Source organism: Balaenoptera physalus (assembly GCF_965194825.1).
Source record: "Balaenoptera physalus genome assembly, chromosome: 7".
NCBI classification, from domain to species: Eukaryota; Metazoa; Chordata; class Mammalia; order Artiodactyla; family Balaenopteridae; genus Balaenoptera; species Balaenoptera physalus.
In genome coordinates this window covers 10997807-11016833 of record NC_138886.1, presented here as the reverse complement: position 1 = coordinate 11016833, position 19027 = coordinate 10997807, and the positions used below count along the sequence as shown (strand labels likewise).

Below are 19027 nucleotides of genomic sequence, written 5' to 3'. Positions count from 1 at the left end.
GAGAGGGAGAAGCAGAGAGTGCCACCTGGACTTTCAGCATCAGTCACGGACACTGACCAAACTCTAAACAAACTCAGCCTTCACAGAAAGGCCTTTTGTAACTTCTTGGCAGCTGTTTTTCTGGTGGGTTGATGGGAGACAATGATTAACTTAATTATATATTCTGCAGCAGGAACTCTAAAGAGTGTCGCCAAAAAGGCACAAGATAAAGGCAGAGCCAATGAAAGTATACTGAGGTTGTTCTGGAAAAAATGACCTGGGCTGGAACCAACCTGTAAATGCCACTTCACTGGTGGCAGGGCTCTCAAAATACTCCTGTCTGGCCTCTGGAGTGTGGTAGAAAGAGTATAAGGGAGTAGTTACCTACGGGGGCAAGAGCCAAAAGACTGTAAAGAAGGAAGCTCTAAGGGAGATTCATGGTCACGAGGGTTTGGCCATGTGCAAGGTACAGTTCTGAGGAAGCAGAAGCAGACAGGCCTAAGTAAAGCAGACAAGCAGAGACAGGATGGGGCAGGAGAGCCTGATCATGAGGTGCTACCAACTCAGATACTGTTCCATGAGGCCTCTGCCAACCACCTTTTCCTGGGACCCCAGGCACTCATGGCCTTCGGATACACTGTTACTTAAGGTTCTTGGGGGGAAGAGGGAGCCTTCCAAAAGGGCATAAGGAAACTTCTGGAGTCGATGGATATATCTGCCATATTGATCATGGTGATGGGGGCTGGGGAGGAGGAGGGAAGAGGCAGAGGCAAGAGAATTAAGATCCAGGAGATCCAGGTATGAATCTAGTCTTGTTACTTACAGCTATGTTACCCGGGTGGTAAAGCCACTCAACATTTTTAAGTCCCAATTTCCTCATCTGCAAAAAAGGCCTAAAACCATCTAGCACCAGGGCAGTTATGAGGATTAAAAGACTCTTTGCACAGGAGAAACTGCTAGCACAGTGGCTGGTATGCAGGAAACCCATGATGAATGCTAAACTGACTGGATTCTACCCTCTTGCTAACTTACACAAACGGTTATCAAAAAGCTTAACCCTTGGGCTTCCCTGGTGGTGCAGTGGTTAAGAATCCGCCTGCCAATGCAGGGGACACGGGTTCGAGCCCTGGTCCGGGAAGATCCCACATGCCGTGGAGCAACTAAGGCCGTGTGCCACAACTACTGAAGCCCACGTGCCTAGAGCCCATGCTCCACTACAAGAGAGGCCACCGCAATGGGAAGCCCGAGCACCACAACGAAGACAACAGCAACTAGAGAAAAGTCCACGCGCAGCAACGGAGACCCAACACAGCCAAAAATAAATTAAATTAAAAAAAAAAAAAAAAAGCTTAACCCTTTCAGAACTACCAATGCAGTGGGCAACCGATAATAACTCAGTACTTTGTTTTTTCGACCTCTAGTTCAAAGCAAATCAATTATGAAACAAGCAATTATACTGCAAATGAAATTCAAAATGACGCCATAAAACTGTTCACATGCACATCTTCCATAAACTTCACTGCCATGTCAATAAGAAGTGTACTAAGTAGCACATTTTCACTTATTATACTTCACTAGAAATTCTATTCTAAAAGGAGGAGAAAACAGAAATTACATTTACTGTTTGCAGGCACTGTGCCAAGTACATTCTTCCACTTACTCTTCCAAATAACCCTTTAAGGTAGGTACTACCCCTTACGCCCATTTTACAAATCCAGGAAACCAAGGCTCAGAGAGGGAAAATGACTAACCCAAAGGCATATGGCCAACAGCTAGAAGGCCTGAGATTCAACATAGTTTTGTCTAACTCCAGAGCCCATGGATTTTTCACTCAAGACAGCAGAACCTCCAAACAATTAGCGTCCAAAAACAGTAATGATACTTGTCTAGTCCTTAGATGTAACTGGTTAATCACTCATGGGTTTATCTTTTTAAAGTACCTCTAAAATTCTTCAAAGTTGCAAACATATTGCTTAAATAATGTTACTCTATCATTCCATCATTCATCTGGCTTGTTAAGAACATCCTGATGAATTTTTCTAATACAGAATGTACATTCATCAAATCCCAAAACAAAAAGCCTATCAAATTCACTGTATCAGTACTACATTCAAATGTTTATATCTCCCTAAAATACATGCATAAAACCTCTCAGCAAACACAATGAGTCAAATTGTTTTTTAACCACCTTGTATGTCAATAAAAAAGATACCATTTAACTTAATTTTCCCATCAGGCCATTTGTTGATTGTAAATCTTAACTGAAACAGACCAAGAAAAGGGCATTTTAATTTTCTTTTAACATTTTGGGGCAAGAAGTAGTCAGAGGATAAGAGAGCAAACTTTTGTTAAGCCTGACTGCAATTTACAAATATGGTCCTCCTAACAGTTCCTTCAGGTACTGACTTTAAGCCCATTTTACAAATGAGTTTTATATTTTACAAACTGGGGCTACAGGTGTTACAGAAGAAGCAAAAATCAATCTTCAACCTAAACGTCTTCAAAGTCCATGCATACACTTTCCATCATGCCCTGTTCTTATTCCTCTACCACCCCAATTCAATTTACCTGAGTTAAAAGAAACTAATATGTTTGTCAAGGAATCAAAGTTAATGAATCCTTAAGTCTTTTCAGCATTCCAATATCACCACAGTTCTGATTTTAGAAAAAAACATATTCCAACATTATGAGAGGGTGACAACGACTATGAGTGTGATTGTGTTCTACAGGTACAATGTTCACTGCAAATATTTTCAAAAATCTGTACTACTAGGTGGAATTTTAAAATATCTATTTAGCACAACTTCATATTTTTAAAAATTTTGGCTTCTGCACAATTTCAGGGTTAGGGGGGAGTGGTATAAATTACCTCACAGAAACCAGCAAGTAACATTATCTGTTAAGGTTAAAACTTTAACTACCTTCCTGAGGTATGCTGCTGGGGTCTCATTACAGCAGGTGATCTCACATTCTGCCATGCACAACACACTAAGTACCAGCATCTCCCAATTACATTGTAACATAAATCTCAAAGGACATTTGAAAAGTCTACACAGCTCCTGCACCCTCTGCCGAAACACAACCAGCTCTAATGGAACGTGGCAGCTTTCTAAACTAATATTCACACGCAGGGACAGGGAAGCTAAGCGCGGCCTTATCCCACACTGAAGAGCGGATGCTAATTAAAAGCCCACACTGACTCGGGAAATGACCACTCAGACAACTTTAGACACCGTCTGGAGTTTTGTTTTCCTATTTCCAAACATGTTCAGCTGCCCAAACTTCCAGGATTACACAACTGAGAGAAAGTTAGAGGACGAGTCCTCACACCTTTGTATGTGGTGATGCCCCTCTTCTGGAATAGCTTCCTCTCCTCTTCAGTCTCCCTACCCCACCCCTTCCTCAAACCCCAAGACAAAAAGAATTTCAAGTGAGGAGTCACATACTCTTTGAGGCCACCTTGAAGTTCCCCAGACAGATTTCACTAATTCCTCTGATCGTGACCACTACGTCCCCCTTATGTGCACCATTCTCGTTCTTTCAGTACTGTTTGTGGGCCTGTCCACCACCCCACTAGGCTGTAAATGTCACTAAGAAAGGGCCCTGCCTCATAATCAGACATAGAGCTTGGCACCTGGCTGGAGATAAACAGAACTCAGGTGAATGGATCTCAAGGCCGCCCTTCACATCTCAGAATGACCACCATCTCTCAATAGTTTACAGAAGCCTTAGTGGCGACTCTAATGGGGATAAAGAAGATGTTCTTCCGGTGATGTAGGTACCACTTCTGGTTTCTTTGCCCACTGCTCTTTTGCCTTTGCCAACTTTTATGTGTCTCAGAAGTCTTTGAGAAAGCACCTTTTTAAAAAAGCCTTCAAAACAGCAGAGGTATCCAAGGTACATTTGTTCTTACTGTAATCATTTGGCTATTTCTGGAACTGTTTTTACTTCGGTTAGCAAAACCTAGACTTGATACAGGCTGAGATGCAAAAAAAATAACTGTCATAATAGTAGTAATGGCTTTGAAACATCTCATCTAAGCCAACTTTCTCATACCTCTTAAGAATTGCCAATCCCTTCAAATATTGGCAGTTCCATTTATTCAGGTCTTCCGATACATAAAATTTGCTGACTTTTCCCCTTGAGTTGATGCAGATATATGAAAACCTTATAAAAGCTTTTTTTTTTTTTTGGCTAGAAATGAAACTTCTCTGCCTGTGAAAATTATCGGGGCATTTTAAAATTACCATATGTTTTAGATCAGAAGGTAAAAACAGTACAGCAGCCCATGAAAACATTCCAGCCCATGAAAGCTTACAATTAACTCATTAAAATACAGTTCAAGCCCTCAAGTTCCCCTACTCTTATAGGCAGTGGTCCCATTTAACATTTAAATATCCTGTGTCAGTAAGTTTACCATTTTTATGTTCATTTACATGTACAATGTAAACATACATAGGTACCACATTTAAATATTTAGCCCCAAATGTTATTTTAAACTTAATTTTTCCACAGAGCTATTTGATTTTTTAAAAATAAGAAGACAAAACTTCCCCAAAATCCTTAATCACACTTCAGTGTACATTAGCAAATGTATAATGTGTGGCTGCTTTGTACACCCACATGCCCACTACCTCCCCCTTTCTAATACCGCACACCACACAAGTATAATAAACCATGTTAATATTTCATACCACTGTGAAATATGCTGGAGTATCAATTCAACATCTGCTGTCTTTAGGGTCCGGGAGTCCCGCAGAGACACTTTAAATTTGTAATTGAGTTCTATGCTGAATTAATCAGCAGTTTATCTTTTTTACTAAAATAACGTCTTCACCACTAACCCAGATTTACATTAACAATTTATGCCAAATTACCTGCCAAGGCAAAACTTATAAGATTCTAAGCTACCATCCAGTAACACTCAGTCCTATATTTCATTTCTTATATTTCTCTAACTTATACACAAGAAAAGTAGAAATCCATTGTTCAAGAGCTTGCAAGCCTCTACCCACAGATGACCTCCTGGATTTGAGACACAGAGCCTCACTTCTGACAGTGAAATTCAAGCAGCCGGGGTGGAGGGTGTGGGTTCCCATCTTCTCCTGAAAGCCACCGTTCAATGTTTTTATGATTCAAAATTTTTACAAAATAAGATTTCTAGAATGGAATGAAATCAGTAAGTAATAAAAGAGCTTCTTTTATTTATTTTCCCAAGGAGCTATGACATTCCAAATCTTGGCTTGGATTGAGTAACAAAAAAGACAACCTACATAAAGGAAGCATTTTTTTAGTACCTTAAATTATGTCCCTGAGACCCAAGTTAGCAAAGGCAATTCAATTTGATAAGAGATAAAGAAGTCTATTTTTCTCTTTGATAACATGATGCCAAATATATTAGCAATAACATCTTCCTTTTAATTCCACCTGTATAGTTGAAAGTCACCAAACATTTATTTCTATCCAGCATTATCCCCAGCTCTTACCTCTCTCCGATTCAAGAGTCTCTGGTCACAAAGAAGTTACATTCTGTCTGCTGGATCCTTGCCACAGGTGCAGCAAGCAACATACTTTGTGAAATATTTCTCCTATATAGTATATTTTCCCCTACCTTTCACAGTTATAGTAAATATGTAAAGCAAAAACATCTCAAATGGAACACCTGCTCCAAAGAAATGCATCATAAATAATTACCTATCTACTACCGAGTAAAATAATCCCTTGTTTTCAAGCTACTTTGCCCATAGCCGTTTAAGGAATTTCCACCGTCATACAGAATGGTCTCTTTCAATACTATCTCTGAATTACAGCACCAAGTGTATGCATTCAGCTGGTACCCAATTAGCACCTGCTGATTGATTACATATTATTGATTATATAAGAAAATGAAATTCAGTGTATACACAGCAGGGTAGAAGACCTGGAAAAATTTTTGCACAGAAATATTTCTGGTGGAAAAATCAACAACGAGTTTTCAAAGTCAATAACTATGGCAGTATACCATTTGCAGTGTTCTCATTACTCTTCAAAGAATTCGAAATGGAGAACTTCAAATTTTACAGAGGGTCAGTTCCCTTAGATTTGTTGATTCTTGAATTCCAGAGGCCTGGCCCCAAGTGGCCATTTCTAAGTCAAGGAAGATGAAGGAATCCAAAGGGAGAGAAGCAATTATGTACCTGTGACATTCCAAACTCTGTATGGCAGGGAGCAAAGTCCTGCTCTTGAATCATCAAGTGAAACAGCAGAGAGAACTTCCATCTGCCTTACAAAACACCACAGGATGAAAATGTGAGCAAGAAGATCCAAGGGAGTAACCTTAACTCAAGAAGTCCTTTTCTGCCTCTCCAAAGCTGGCCCACCAGTGGGTTCAAATTCAGGAGAACAAACTCACTCTTTCAAAAGGGGACAACTCAAAACATCTGATGCTGGTGAGAAGCTTTAAACCATCAACAGTGTCTTATCATCTATTCTAAAGGTTGAATGGTAATTCTCCAAATCACTCACTGAACCATAAGGCCAACTTTAGTATCTGTTCATTTCTAAAATTAAGTCTTTAACTCCACTGGAAATCACTACCAGGAATAATTCTATACAGGGCCCCAGGGATTATATCTTTGGGTTCTGAAACCTCTAAAAACTTTTTTTTAACGTTAAATACAATGAGAGAAAATTACTGGGGAAAAATTAATACATTTTTGATCTAACAAAAAAGACACACTTTACTATGTCTAATGTTTCAGGTCTTAAGGAAAACCAATAAGCAGGAATTAGGACCAAAAGCAAATGACAGAAACAGCCTCAGGGAGAGCCTCTAAAAGGGACCTTCCAATAGTTAAACACACAACCATCCCAATTACTGCCCAAATCCAGTGCATAAAGAAGTGTGTCAAATGTTTCCATAGTTACATTTAAACATTTCTGTAGTTGCATTAGTTCTTAACCAATAAGGAATCCATCAGTTAAGACAATGAGACACCAACTCACACCCACCAGGATGGCTATAATCAAAAAGCCAAATGATAAATGTTGGCAAGGGTGTGCAGAAACTAAAATCTTTATACACTACTAGTGACACAGCCACTTTGTAAACCGGTCTGGCAGTTCCTCAAAAAGTTAAACATAGAGAGTTACCACATGACTCAGCAATTCTACTCCTAGGTATATATATACCCAAGAGAAATGACAATATATGTCCACACAAAAACCTGTACACAAATGTTCACAGCAGCACTATTCATAATGGTCAAAAAGTGAAAACAATCCAAATGTCCATTAACTAATGAATGGGTAAATAAAATGTGATATATTCATACAATGGAATACTACTCAACCATAAAATAATGAAGTATCAATACATGCTACAAGGACGAAATATTACGAAAATACGTAAGTTAAAGAAGCCAGTCACAACAGACATATTGTATGATTCCTATTGTATGAAATGTCCAGAACATGCATATCTGTAGAGACAGAAAGTAGATGAGCTGTTACCTCGGGCTGGGAGGGCTGAGGGGAAATGGGGAGCGACTGCTAATGGATATGGCATTTCTTTTGAGGGGGATGAAAATGGTCTAAAATGGATTATGGTGATAGCCGCACAGCTCTGTGAATATACTAAAAACCACAGAATTGTACACTTAAAGTAAGTGAGCTGTATGCATGTAAACTATATCTCAATGAAGCTGTTATTAAAATAATAAGGCATCCAACATTTTTAGAACAGAGGACCTAAAAAAAAGTCAAAACATCTAGTGAAAAGTCACCCATCAATCAAAGAATTCACATTCTGATAGTAATTTTTTTAAAGCTAGAGATCACAAGAAACAAAAATGTCAGCATAGATTCTTAGAAACATTTCATAAGGATTAATTTTGGCTTTAAGTATATATATATTTTCCCAGATATACAAGATACCTAAACAGATGTAGTACCAGACAAACATAACCTTAAAATCTAAAAATCTGGAAAAGTGAGTCAAGTTCAGCTTATCAAGCTGACACCTATTAAACTGCTACAAGAAAAACAGTCTTAAACACCATCAATATCAACACAGACAGGAAAATCATTGTTTATGATAGCTATCGAGGGCAAGTTTTTTGTTTTGTTTTGTTTTGTTTTTAATTTTGCATTTACTTAAAACTCTGTTTGATGCTAGCAGGGTTCAAGTCACACAGGAAGGTGCTCGGCTAAACACTGATCATCTTCCTTGATCTCCATTGTCTGCTGTGTGGGTTCCGCCAGCAAACCTCCCAGCGAGTGGTCACCTTCCTATGGAGTCATTAAACCTCTGAATGTCAGCTGGTGGGATTAGCCAGCAGCTTCCACACCTGAGCCCCCGTGGCAGGGACAGAGGCATTTGGATCAAGATCACTAATGAATACAGAATTCATATGCCGCTTGTCAGGGCTCCTGAGCTGAGTCGCACAGATGCAACCTAAATAAGACGGAGGACAGAACAATTGTTGACGAAGATTAAAAAGTTTTGGCAGTTGGGGTAAAAAGAACACCTCATTATTCAAATATGATAGTCTTGCTTATTTATTTATTTTTGGTTCAAGTTATTCATGATTTGCCTCAAATGGACAAATGCCATTCACCAATATTTAAAGGCTTATTGGTCTCATTACTAAATTTGAAGAAGGCTATGCCATCTGAACGTTAGCTATATAGAGAAAAACAGCTCCCCTGTAAATATTTGGAAATTCTGAGGGAAAAAACAACCTCAGGATATTTGCGGGGGAGGACAATTAAAAGATGAAAATAAATTCTGATGAATTCAAAGAGAAGGAAAAAAAAAACCTTCCGTAGCCAAATGACTTACTTATATTTCCCAATATCTCTGTATTTCTAACTTTGCATCTTTCCATCCCTGGGTTCCTTCCAGTCACTGAGCTCACCAAAGAGGTTTATACACCTCCTCTGACATTCGTCTGGCTTCGTGCCATCTTCACAAGACCTCATCAGAGAAAAGGAATAGCCCAAGCAGCCCACATCTCTGCTCACCTGGAATAAGATGTCTTCCCCACTCTGCTGTCAAAGAACTACAGGCCTAGCAAAGAGGCAGAAGAGCAGGGTGATCGATCACATCGGAGGGCCAGACTGACCAGGGTTCAAACCATGATTCCATCACTGCCCGGCTGTGTGACCTCGGGTAAGGTATGTGACCTCCCTACACCCTATTTTTCTTCTCAACAAAACAGGGATAACAAAGTACAGACCCCGCACGATTGTTGAAAAGTAAATAAGATGATGCAGACAAAGCTGTTAGAAAAGAGCTTGGCACAGCATAAGCACTCAAAAAGCATCAGCTATTATGACTGCTGTGTTTTCAATACCTTCTCCCCATAGCAAAAAGGCAAATATTTCCATAGCCTGTGCTATGTGTTAAACAGGCTTCTTCTACTATCATGACCACTAGCTAGGCCTGTCTCCGATTTTAAGCTTTCATATAAGAAAGAAGAATCATACCTAGGACTTCCCTGGTGGCGCAATGGTTAAGAATCCTCCTGCCAATGCAGGGGACATGGGTTCGAGCCCTGGTCCAGGAAGATCCCACATGCCACGGAGCAACTAAGCCTGTGCGCCACAACTACTGAGCCTGCGCTCTAGAGCCCGCGAGCCACAACTACTGAGCCCACGAACCTAGAGCCCGTGCTCCGCAACAGAAGCCACCACAGTGAGAAGCCCGCACACCGCAACGAAGAGTAGCCCCTGCTCGCCGCAACTAGAGAAAGCCCGCGTGCAGCAACGAAGACCCAACGCAGCCAAAAATAAATAAATAAAATATAAAATTTAAAAAAGAATCATATCTATCTATATCATCAAGCCTGACACAAGTACAAATAATCATGTTAATCGTTGCTATGTGATGTTTGTATCCTACTACTGAATTACTAAAAAATAGAAGCAGCTGCCATATTTTAGAGCCAATTTTGTGTGAGCCATCATATGAAGTGCTTTACAGACCACACCTAATCCTGACAGCAACCCACAGGCAGGTCTCTGGATCCCCGTCTTCTGGATGAACAGCGCCAGGCCGTGGCTTGCCCACAGTCGTGCCGTGCGTACAGTGGAAACACACTCACAGCCCAATCCTCTAGCTCCTAAGCTCCTGTGCCCTTTTCCATCTGACCACATTGAACTCATGCTCTATGCTTCCCCTTGGGACCAGTCTATGTGCCAAACTGAATAGATTCTTTTTTTTAAATCAAAATAATGCAGATCTCTTACACTACTGTCCATCTGCATGGCACAAATAAATCTGAAACTTCAGTGTCTTTCTACTATTAGACTTAAACAAACAAAAAACTACAGTCATTTCTAAAATTTGCTATAGAACACCATATTGGTATCAACTCTTTCATTATTTAAAGTGGATCTATAGCTGCCTGCAATGACAGATTAATTCTGTTTCCTCCGTAGCTACGTGTTTGGCATCACGTTTGTGAGGTAACCACAAGCCTTTAGGGCGATAGCTGCTCACATCTTTAGCAATAAGGGCTTCTCTAGAGGCCAGCACTTGCCAAGTGATGAAATATGACTCCATAAATCAGACGGCTGAAGTGGCACTTGTATACGTCACCATCTATCTTTGCAGCTTCTCTCTAAAGGGTATAGGGGAAGAGCTCATCCCTCGGTATTGTGACCAGAAAAAGGACCATCACAGTTGGCACTGACTAAGCATGTGCTACTTAAAACTGAAGACACACTAAGACTGGGGGAAAAAAAGATCCTGCTGGTGTTAGCACGCCTCAGGCAGTGGTAGAAGCTTCAGCAACTCATCTTCAAAAGGCAGAGAGCCAGAGCTCTAGAAACCTGCAAAAATTGGCTAAGCCTGCAGTCTTCATTTCTTTAAGTTGAGCATCTTCAAAGTCTAGAATTCTAACTGTAGGGCACAGCAGCTGCCACTGCAGATCTGATCCTCTCAGCTTTTGGCAGCTCTCAACTTGAGATTCTAGCAAAAGAATTTTTCAAGTTGCTATTATTGCCTGTCATGGATTTATAAATATTGTGCACTATCTGCTGTGGCATGGCTCTCATGGGACGCCAAAGCATGCCAAATGCGTAACAGAATGAAAAACAGTTTCTATTCTTCAAATAAATGCTAATTTTTTTTAACTGTGCTCACATGATGTGTTTGGTGACCAACTTCAATAGTACAGAATATGTATCAGAGAGGGGAAAAAAGCTGATTGTCTTTTCCAGCAGTATTCAGCTGCTACTTTCATTAAGCTTGTTTAATTAGATTCCAGATGCTAATTTGCAAGTCGATACCAGAGGGTGCAGGACAGTTTGCCTTTGAATCATCTCCCTGTGATGTGAGGGTCCTGCCGCACACCGCTACCCTTCAGCAGCCCTCGCGCGCTTTCTGACAATTAGTGCAAAGAGGGGACAGTACTGATCTTGACAGACTAAATATTAATCTTCTACCCATTTTTATGAATTATAATCTTCAAGAGTTTAAATTTCTCACTGGGCCAAATGGAAACATTCCTTCTTACAAAGAAACAGGATGGAAGGAAAACTAACCTAAGCTATCAGATTCATTTCCTTAACCCTCCCCACCCTAAAATAAAAGTTTTTATTTCAGCAATTTTCAAGATACATACTCGCACGAAGCTAACACCATATTTCCAGGTACAATGGTCAAATTCCTCATACTTAACTGGAAAATGGACTCAGAAGGCCACAGTGTGTTTATCACTGATTCCTGTCCAGCTAGCCTGTGGATAATAACCAGGATTGGGGCTTAGTTCTTACGGCAGCCTTAACAACAGGAAAAAAAAAAATGCTAGGGGAATGGCTCCACACAATTGATCATCACCCAAAACCCTCTAATACAACCGACCCCTTGTCACTAGGTCAACTCACACATTTCAAAATCCACTATTCTGCTAATACACAGGTACAGTGTCCAAATAAGCACCTTTGCTGATAAAAACAAAGCATGAGATTTATCAGCAGTAATACAATTTTTTAATGCCTTCATTTTTATCAATCTGAGTACTATGAACACTAAAGGTGAAGTTATCAAACTGTTTCAAAGGAAGGTAAATCTGGGACAAACTAAGAAAGGTTGCTTCTGACACCTTTTTATCCACTCATTCAACAAATACTGGCTGACTACCTACTATGCACCATTTTAGGTGTGAGGAAATAGAAACGAATAAGCACAGTTCCTGCCCTCAGAGAACTTCCAGGCTAACAGCAAGGAGAAAAACAAGAAAATGAGCATCCCAAGACTAGGACAGGCAGTGTTACGGCCACAACTGGATGAGAATTTTAAAAGATTTTTAATGGGCCTTAAACTCACACAGTTAGCTGGCAGTTTCTCTGAAACCTGGAGTCAGAGCTTTTACCTGAAGCAAATCACTGGTTCAGATTACTTCAAAAGGCAGAAGCCCATCTTAGGCATTTATGAATCCCAGCTAGGTTTCACTGTTCTGCTTTTTGGCCTGTAATTTCCCAATGAGCATCTGCCCTTTGGCCCATCTTCATTTCGGCCGTGTACTCAACGGGGTGTTTGCTTTGTTGACTCTGGCCCCATACTGTGTATTATTTGAGAAATGTACTAGTTAATCTTCTTCTGTTATCTCAAAAAAAAAAAAAAAAAAAAAAAAAAGTTCAGCACTTTCCAGATGGGAAGAAGAGAAAGTCCCCTCCATTTCCCAGGTGGTTTTTGATGACTCAGATTTTGCTTTAGCTCCGGGTTATCCTGTCTCAACTCTACAAACATGTACTGAACATCAGGAGCTGAAGAAGAGAGATGATTTCATGGTCCCTGCCCTCAAGGGTCTCCCCTCTCTCGGCAAGTAGCGGAGATGCCCCTGAAAACAGCCATAAAACAATGGGACAGGTGTGTACAATGCAGTAGAGGAACACAAACAGATGAGGAGGCAGGTGAGAGCATTGCTGGCAGGCACCGGCAGTGAGCGGGATTCGACAGCAAGCAAGTACACACTGTATTCAAAGAACAGCAAGCAGGTGAGAAGGGCTGAAGTGGAACAGGAATGCAGACCTATGTTTCCTGAAGTTTAATATTCATACCCCTGGGCTTACGTGATGGTGATACATGAATACATTTTTTATTTATATTAATAGTATGCACTCATTTTCATGTCTTGGGGGGAAAAATAACCAGCACATCAAACCCAGGATTTCATAGATACAAACTGTATTTTAAAAATAAATTTAAATTAAATAGGTGAACTAGAGTGGCTGTAGGGAAGAGAGGAAAGGGAACTGACTGGAAAGGAGAACTTCTGCAGTGAAGGAAATGTTCTGTCTTGATCTGATTGACGGTGGGTAATTACAAATGCCAAAATCTATCGCACTACACACTTCAGATCTGTGCATTTTATTTTATGTAAATGATAACTCAATTTATAAAACAGTGAGCTGATGTAAAAGAAAATTTTCAAGAAAAATAACAGTAGAGGTGGCATCCAGACATGGCAGAATCCTTAAATGTAGTGTGCAAATGACAAGTTCAAGACTAGCCCTGTCCAATAGAAATATGTGAACCACATATGTAGTTTTAAATTCTCTAGTAGCCACATATAAAAAAGTAAAAATAGGTGAAAAAAATTTAATAATATTTTTATTTAACCCAATATACTTAAAATAGTATTGTTTCAACATGTAACCATATTACTAATGAGATATGTTTGTAAATTTTTTGTACCCAGTCTCTGAAATCTGGGATGTGTTTTCTACTTGCAGCACCTCTCAATTCAGACTAGCTACACTCAAGTGCTCAATAGCTACATGTGGTTGGTGGCTACCATACCAGACTATGCAGCCGAAGACCATGAGAAAATATTAAAGGTTTTTAAGGAGGCAGGGACTTTCATTCCATAAATACTACAGTCTAGGCCCAGCACTGTCCAAGGCACAGGTTTGTAGTTTAAAAAAAAAAAAAAGACTATGGGCTTTTCCTAATTTATTTGTTTTAACAATAAAGCCAAGAGTTTGTTTCATGAGTCTGGCCTAAAAATCACTGTTTGGCAAACAATTTGTAATTATGATAGCCTGAAACTTCCCCTCCCAGTGCAATTCTCTGTGAAGTGAGCAGCAGTTACTGCCCTGGCAATCCATGCAAGACCTGAGAGGCAGAAATGCTCTCCTGGGTTTGTCTGAGACACGTCCAGAATCCTTTCCCCTACTGAAGGGAAATAAGCAGACTTAGTCATCCAACCCTTCAGTCTCAAAATAGGCAAGAAAGAAAAGTTATGGAGGGCTTCTTGCCACAGAAAGACAGAAAGCCTCCCTGGAAAGAAGAAAAATAAAAAGTTTGGAAATTTGAAACCAAACGTTTCCATGAGTTCTATGCAAATGCAGAGCCAGAAATGACACCCTGGCCGAATTCTCTTTCACAGCAAAGTCACTAAAACAGGGTTCTCTCAACTCTCCTAAGCAGTCTCGGCCTTCCACTGAAACCACATCACTTAATCTTCACCAGAAGAAAGCAGGGTGGCCAGCAGTTAGCTGCTTGGTCTTCACAATAATTTTAGTATCTATTAATATCCCTTTAGATTTTTAAAAGTATTACCTTTGCCTTCTATTTACTTTTAAACTCACTTCACTGGAGAAGCAAGTACTACCTTCTCCTTAATAAAGTGACTTTTGTTGATTGTCAGTCTGTGTCAAGTGTCAATAACTTCAGTGAATAAAAACCACTCACCTGAAATTGTAAATTTAATTAACAATCTGAAATGGGAATTTAGTCAACCTGTTTCAAGGTCTCACAGCTAATACAAAACAATAAGTGGTCTGAATTATAGATAAAATTCATCTAAGGAACACAACTCTTCAAACTGATAATATCAGAAATTTTATTGAAGGGATGATTCACATTTCCCTTTGCTTCCCTAAATCAGCAATATTAAATTCATGGCCTTTGAATCATTTCAAATCCAAACTCTAAATAAATAATATAAAATTACTTTAGCAGAGTGTTAAAATCACTTTTAATATACCTCATGCTTTCAACTTTTTATGCAATTCTCATTTTTCTTTAACATATGGAAGTCCCAATCAACTGGAAACAGACACAGCTTTCAAGAAAATTTGAAAAGATTAATGTGGTTTAAAGGAGGGCCTAACATTACTCAGGTGATTTTCTAAATGGAAATCATCAGAGTCTTCCTCTCTATACCTGCATTAGTTCTAATGGATTTGCGGAGCGTTAGGAATTCCTCTCCTTTAGTCTGAAAACTGGGAGATGGTTTCTAATTTTTCTTTTTAAGTGACCTAGTATATCTTATTTTTCCTCTGTACTTAAGAACCCCAAACAGAAAATAATGCTGATATGGGAATAAATGTTCACATTGAGAAATGAGAACAGAATTCTAATCTCATTTACAGTTGATACTTGGACCTGTTTACTACTCTTAATTGGAGCAAGACTATTGTTTCTAGTACAAAACACCTAGCTAAATTCTATCTTTAGTCACACGTTTTAATTCCTGCAGATAATTCAAGAAAGGGGAGAAAACTAGCCACCAGTGACCGAGTCCCTTACTGTGCTATCCTCAAATGCCAAGGGTGTAGTGGCTCCCGGCAGGAGCCCCCTGTCCTGGCTGAGCAGCATCCACGACCCCACGCTCTCTGCTCTCCTGGCACTTGGCCCAAACCTGAAGATCAGAGAGCTTAAGAGCTCCAGTGACACTTGATGCTCTGACGACGATGAGCTAGAGAAGAAAAAAAATTTTTAAACATGCAATCTTTTCCAAAGATGATTAGGCATAAAGCATTGTCAAAAAGTAATTCCCAGAAACAGCCGCCGGTATCTACACAAAACACTACTGCAAAAGCAGGAAGAGCAGAAACCTACGTATTAAGGAATAGGGTAAACCACTCATAAACAGCCTAATAACTGTTGAAAACAAGTTGATACTACCCATGAAAAAATTAACATCTGTCAAAAAAAACAAGGGCAGATGATAAGGGCTGCCTTCAGGACGTAATGTGCCTACAAGCTGGTTCAGCAGCGAGGATAAAGCACAGTGGAGGAATAACATGGTACCATAAAGTATCCAAGCATACTGAACACTCCTTCCAAAGCGACAATGAAAGACCTGGGGCTTGTTCTTGGAGATTTTGGGGTCTAGGGGGTTGCTTAATCGAGGTACATCTATCATTAAAGCAGACACAGGTGGAATGTCATTCAGAAGATACCACCCTCCCCACTACCAAAGAAAATATAATAAAAGAATCTCTTATAAATATATGAGACACCAGATACATCATGCTCTGATAATAGGTCACTACACACATGGTATTGTCCCCATCTTCTGCCAAATGCAGAACAACCCATAGGGATTTTTCAAACTGCCCGCATTTTCAGGCCAGGTCTGTGTGACATGCAAAGACATACATAGTTTCTCTATTCTTAGTGGAAAAACAAAAAACCTGTCATTCTGAGATATTGTGATAACGCATAAGAAAACATGCTACATTGCAGCAGCATTTACAGCCGAGAAGATTCCCAGACAGCCCAAAGGCCAGAGCAGAAAGCCGAACAGTGCAAGCTCCTCAAGCCTGAGGGAGGGCGTAGCAAGGCCACTCCAAAATGAAGCTTTCCCAAGTAACCAGTCTTCTCAGCAAACACAGTACCTGTGCCAAAGAGCATTCCAACTAACAGCAGTGCTGTTCAAACTTTGGAGGAATCAGCAATCAATTTGTAAATGTCCAACATACAACTAGAAAGATAATGTGAAAGAGAATAAAACTGTAGGAACTTAACATACCTCCATATCTGGCCTAAATTTATCTTCAAACACGGCCATTGCTGCTAAGGAGCCAGAACCTGTAGGAAAAAAGATGCATTTTTAGCATATTTACCAACTCCCAGCTTCTCCATCTCAAGTTCACCTCGGGGCAGCAAAAATGGCAAAACACACCCAATGTCACATTCAAGTACAGTGTAAATATTAATACTATAGGGCCACAAAAACCAGGTAAACACTGCTCCTCAAAAGCCTGGAGTCACACTTACCACTATCTCAGGTAAACCTGCAACTGGCCCTACTTCTACTATTGACAGGAGTAACTGTAAATTATTCACAATAAAATCCTGAAGCATGAAAATGAGGTTATGGATAATTTGTATTTGTTCGAAAAGTGAATGCCACATAATTTCATATATCCTGTGCTGTGACTCTTGTGCTCCAAAGCTGTGCCTTGGCAGGCTGCTGGGTATAACACTAAATACCAAGCCAGTTAGAAAGAATAGATTGTTTTAATGAGCTGGCCCTGGTAGAGTCACCTTGACACACGGGGAAGAAACTACAGCACCAGCAATGGTAATAGGACTGTGAGCTACGGCCACCAGGTTATTCCAGCTACAACTGTAAAACACTTTATTATGTGGCATTTATTTGGAGCTATTATTTTTAGTTCGTACTTTGAGGAGTAACAGCTGAGTAGACAAAATGACAGACAAAGAAACAAAAATTTATTATCACAATAGCAAATGGCTGAAAGGTTATGCTGCATAGATATTAACAGACAGCAAATTTCTCCCTACAAAAGTAGGATATAAAGGCATTACAAATAAGTATGGGCTCCCTTTGAATGGATATAAAAAGCAGCTCAGCACTATGAAAATTTAAACTTGCTTTGTTCAGAAACCAGAGAATCTTTAGAAAACCATCATCTTGTCTTTACAGGGTCCTGGCAATATTTTAGGATACTCTACTTTTGGAGAGAGGATAGAGTTGCCCACAATTTTTTACTCCAATTAGAAGATTTTTTTGGCATTTATTACTTTTTAACTTGTTTTGCATAACACTATCTATTTAGCTGGGTCACAGAGAAAACCATATTTTCTATTTAAAATGATTTGTGTACATCGCTTGACCACCTCAATGGTTTAGCAAAGGAAAAAGGCAGCGATTAAACAGTTTCAAATGAGGTGTCCTGCTGATTTTATCAAGTCTGCTGAATGTATAATGAAAAAGGAGAAGCTGACAGCATCGCTGCATTGAGAAAATACAGACTACCTTATCTGAACCATTTAAGGAGGTCCAATTATAGATCAAATTTAAAGGGTAGAAACAGCAGATTTACAGACACAAATCAATGAACATGGTAATCCCAATGAATATGACAGATACTCCTGTTAGGGAATATTGCTGTGGTTGAGGATCATTACCTTCACAGCACCGGATACATCACATCTAAAGCAGTGGGAAGCTACGAGCGTAGACGGCATTACGGGCAATGACTATTCATTTAAGCTTTGGGAGCAAAAGGCAACCCCATTTTCCCCTCTCACAATTTTTTCTCCACAAAAAAAAAAAAAAAAAAAAGGAACCTAAAGAGATATTAAAAGCCCTTTACAAAGGAAACAGAAATTAAACAGATATAAAACTAGTGCACCCAAATAAAACTAGATATATATACACAAATTCACCAAAATCAAACCTTGGAATTTCATAGTTTATGCATCCTGGAAAATCTGGAAAAAGAGTCAAAGTTCACCAATGTTTTGTGACTCACACATTTACTCTGAGTTTCAGGGATCAAGGGGGGAAAGTAACCTGTTTTAAGGCATTGGTGAGAACCAGTCTCAGACTTCATAGTAAAAAACGAGCTGGTTTTGTATGGAAAACAAAGGACAACTGTCACGAAGAAACAAGAAAATTGCAAATAAGGAAACCTCAGGAAAAAAAATACTTCTTTTCCAACCTGGTCCAAGAATATCTCTGCAAAGAGCCCAAGGGTAAACGCACCAGAGGCCAGAAATACACATTAGGAAAGGACAGGGGAAGGACGATTATTTACCTAAGAGCTAACAATTTTGTGGAAAACTGTAATCAATTACTGTAAAAGGGGAAACACAACTTACCTTAAAGACATCTTTCCCTAAAGACTACTAGCCTGTATTTTCTCCTGGGCCATCCTTTCTTTGGCAGTTTCACAGTAAATTAATTTTACTCTAATTTTTCCCGGGCACATATATTTCCTTCTACTTAGCTTCACCTAATACTTTAAGAAATGAAAAATATTTCCCTCCTAATATAATAATTCTTCCTTTATCGAA

General features: G+C 39.6%; 1 protein-coding gene across 2 annotated transcripts in view; it reads right to left on the bottom strand.

The window, feature by feature from the left end:
- The window catches only part of PSMB7 (proteasome 20S subunit beta 7), a 56465-nt gene that overhangs the window by 11561 nt on the left and 25877 nt on the right, over positions 1-19027 (bottom strand). The window contains exons 6-7 of one of the 2 annotated variants that reach the window (XR_014265369.1): positions 16731-16789; positions 6156-6237 (exon numbers count right to left, since the gene is read on the bottom strand). Coding sequence is in view for 1 of the 2 variants with exons in the window: in XM_082467834.1 (XP_082323960.1) it covers positions 16731-16789 (59 nt within the window). In the remaining variant the exon portion in view is untranslated. The remainder of the gene's footprint in view (positions 1-6155; positions 6238-16730; positions 16790-19027) is intronic. The other variant, XM_082467834.1, reaches the window with a different exon arrangement.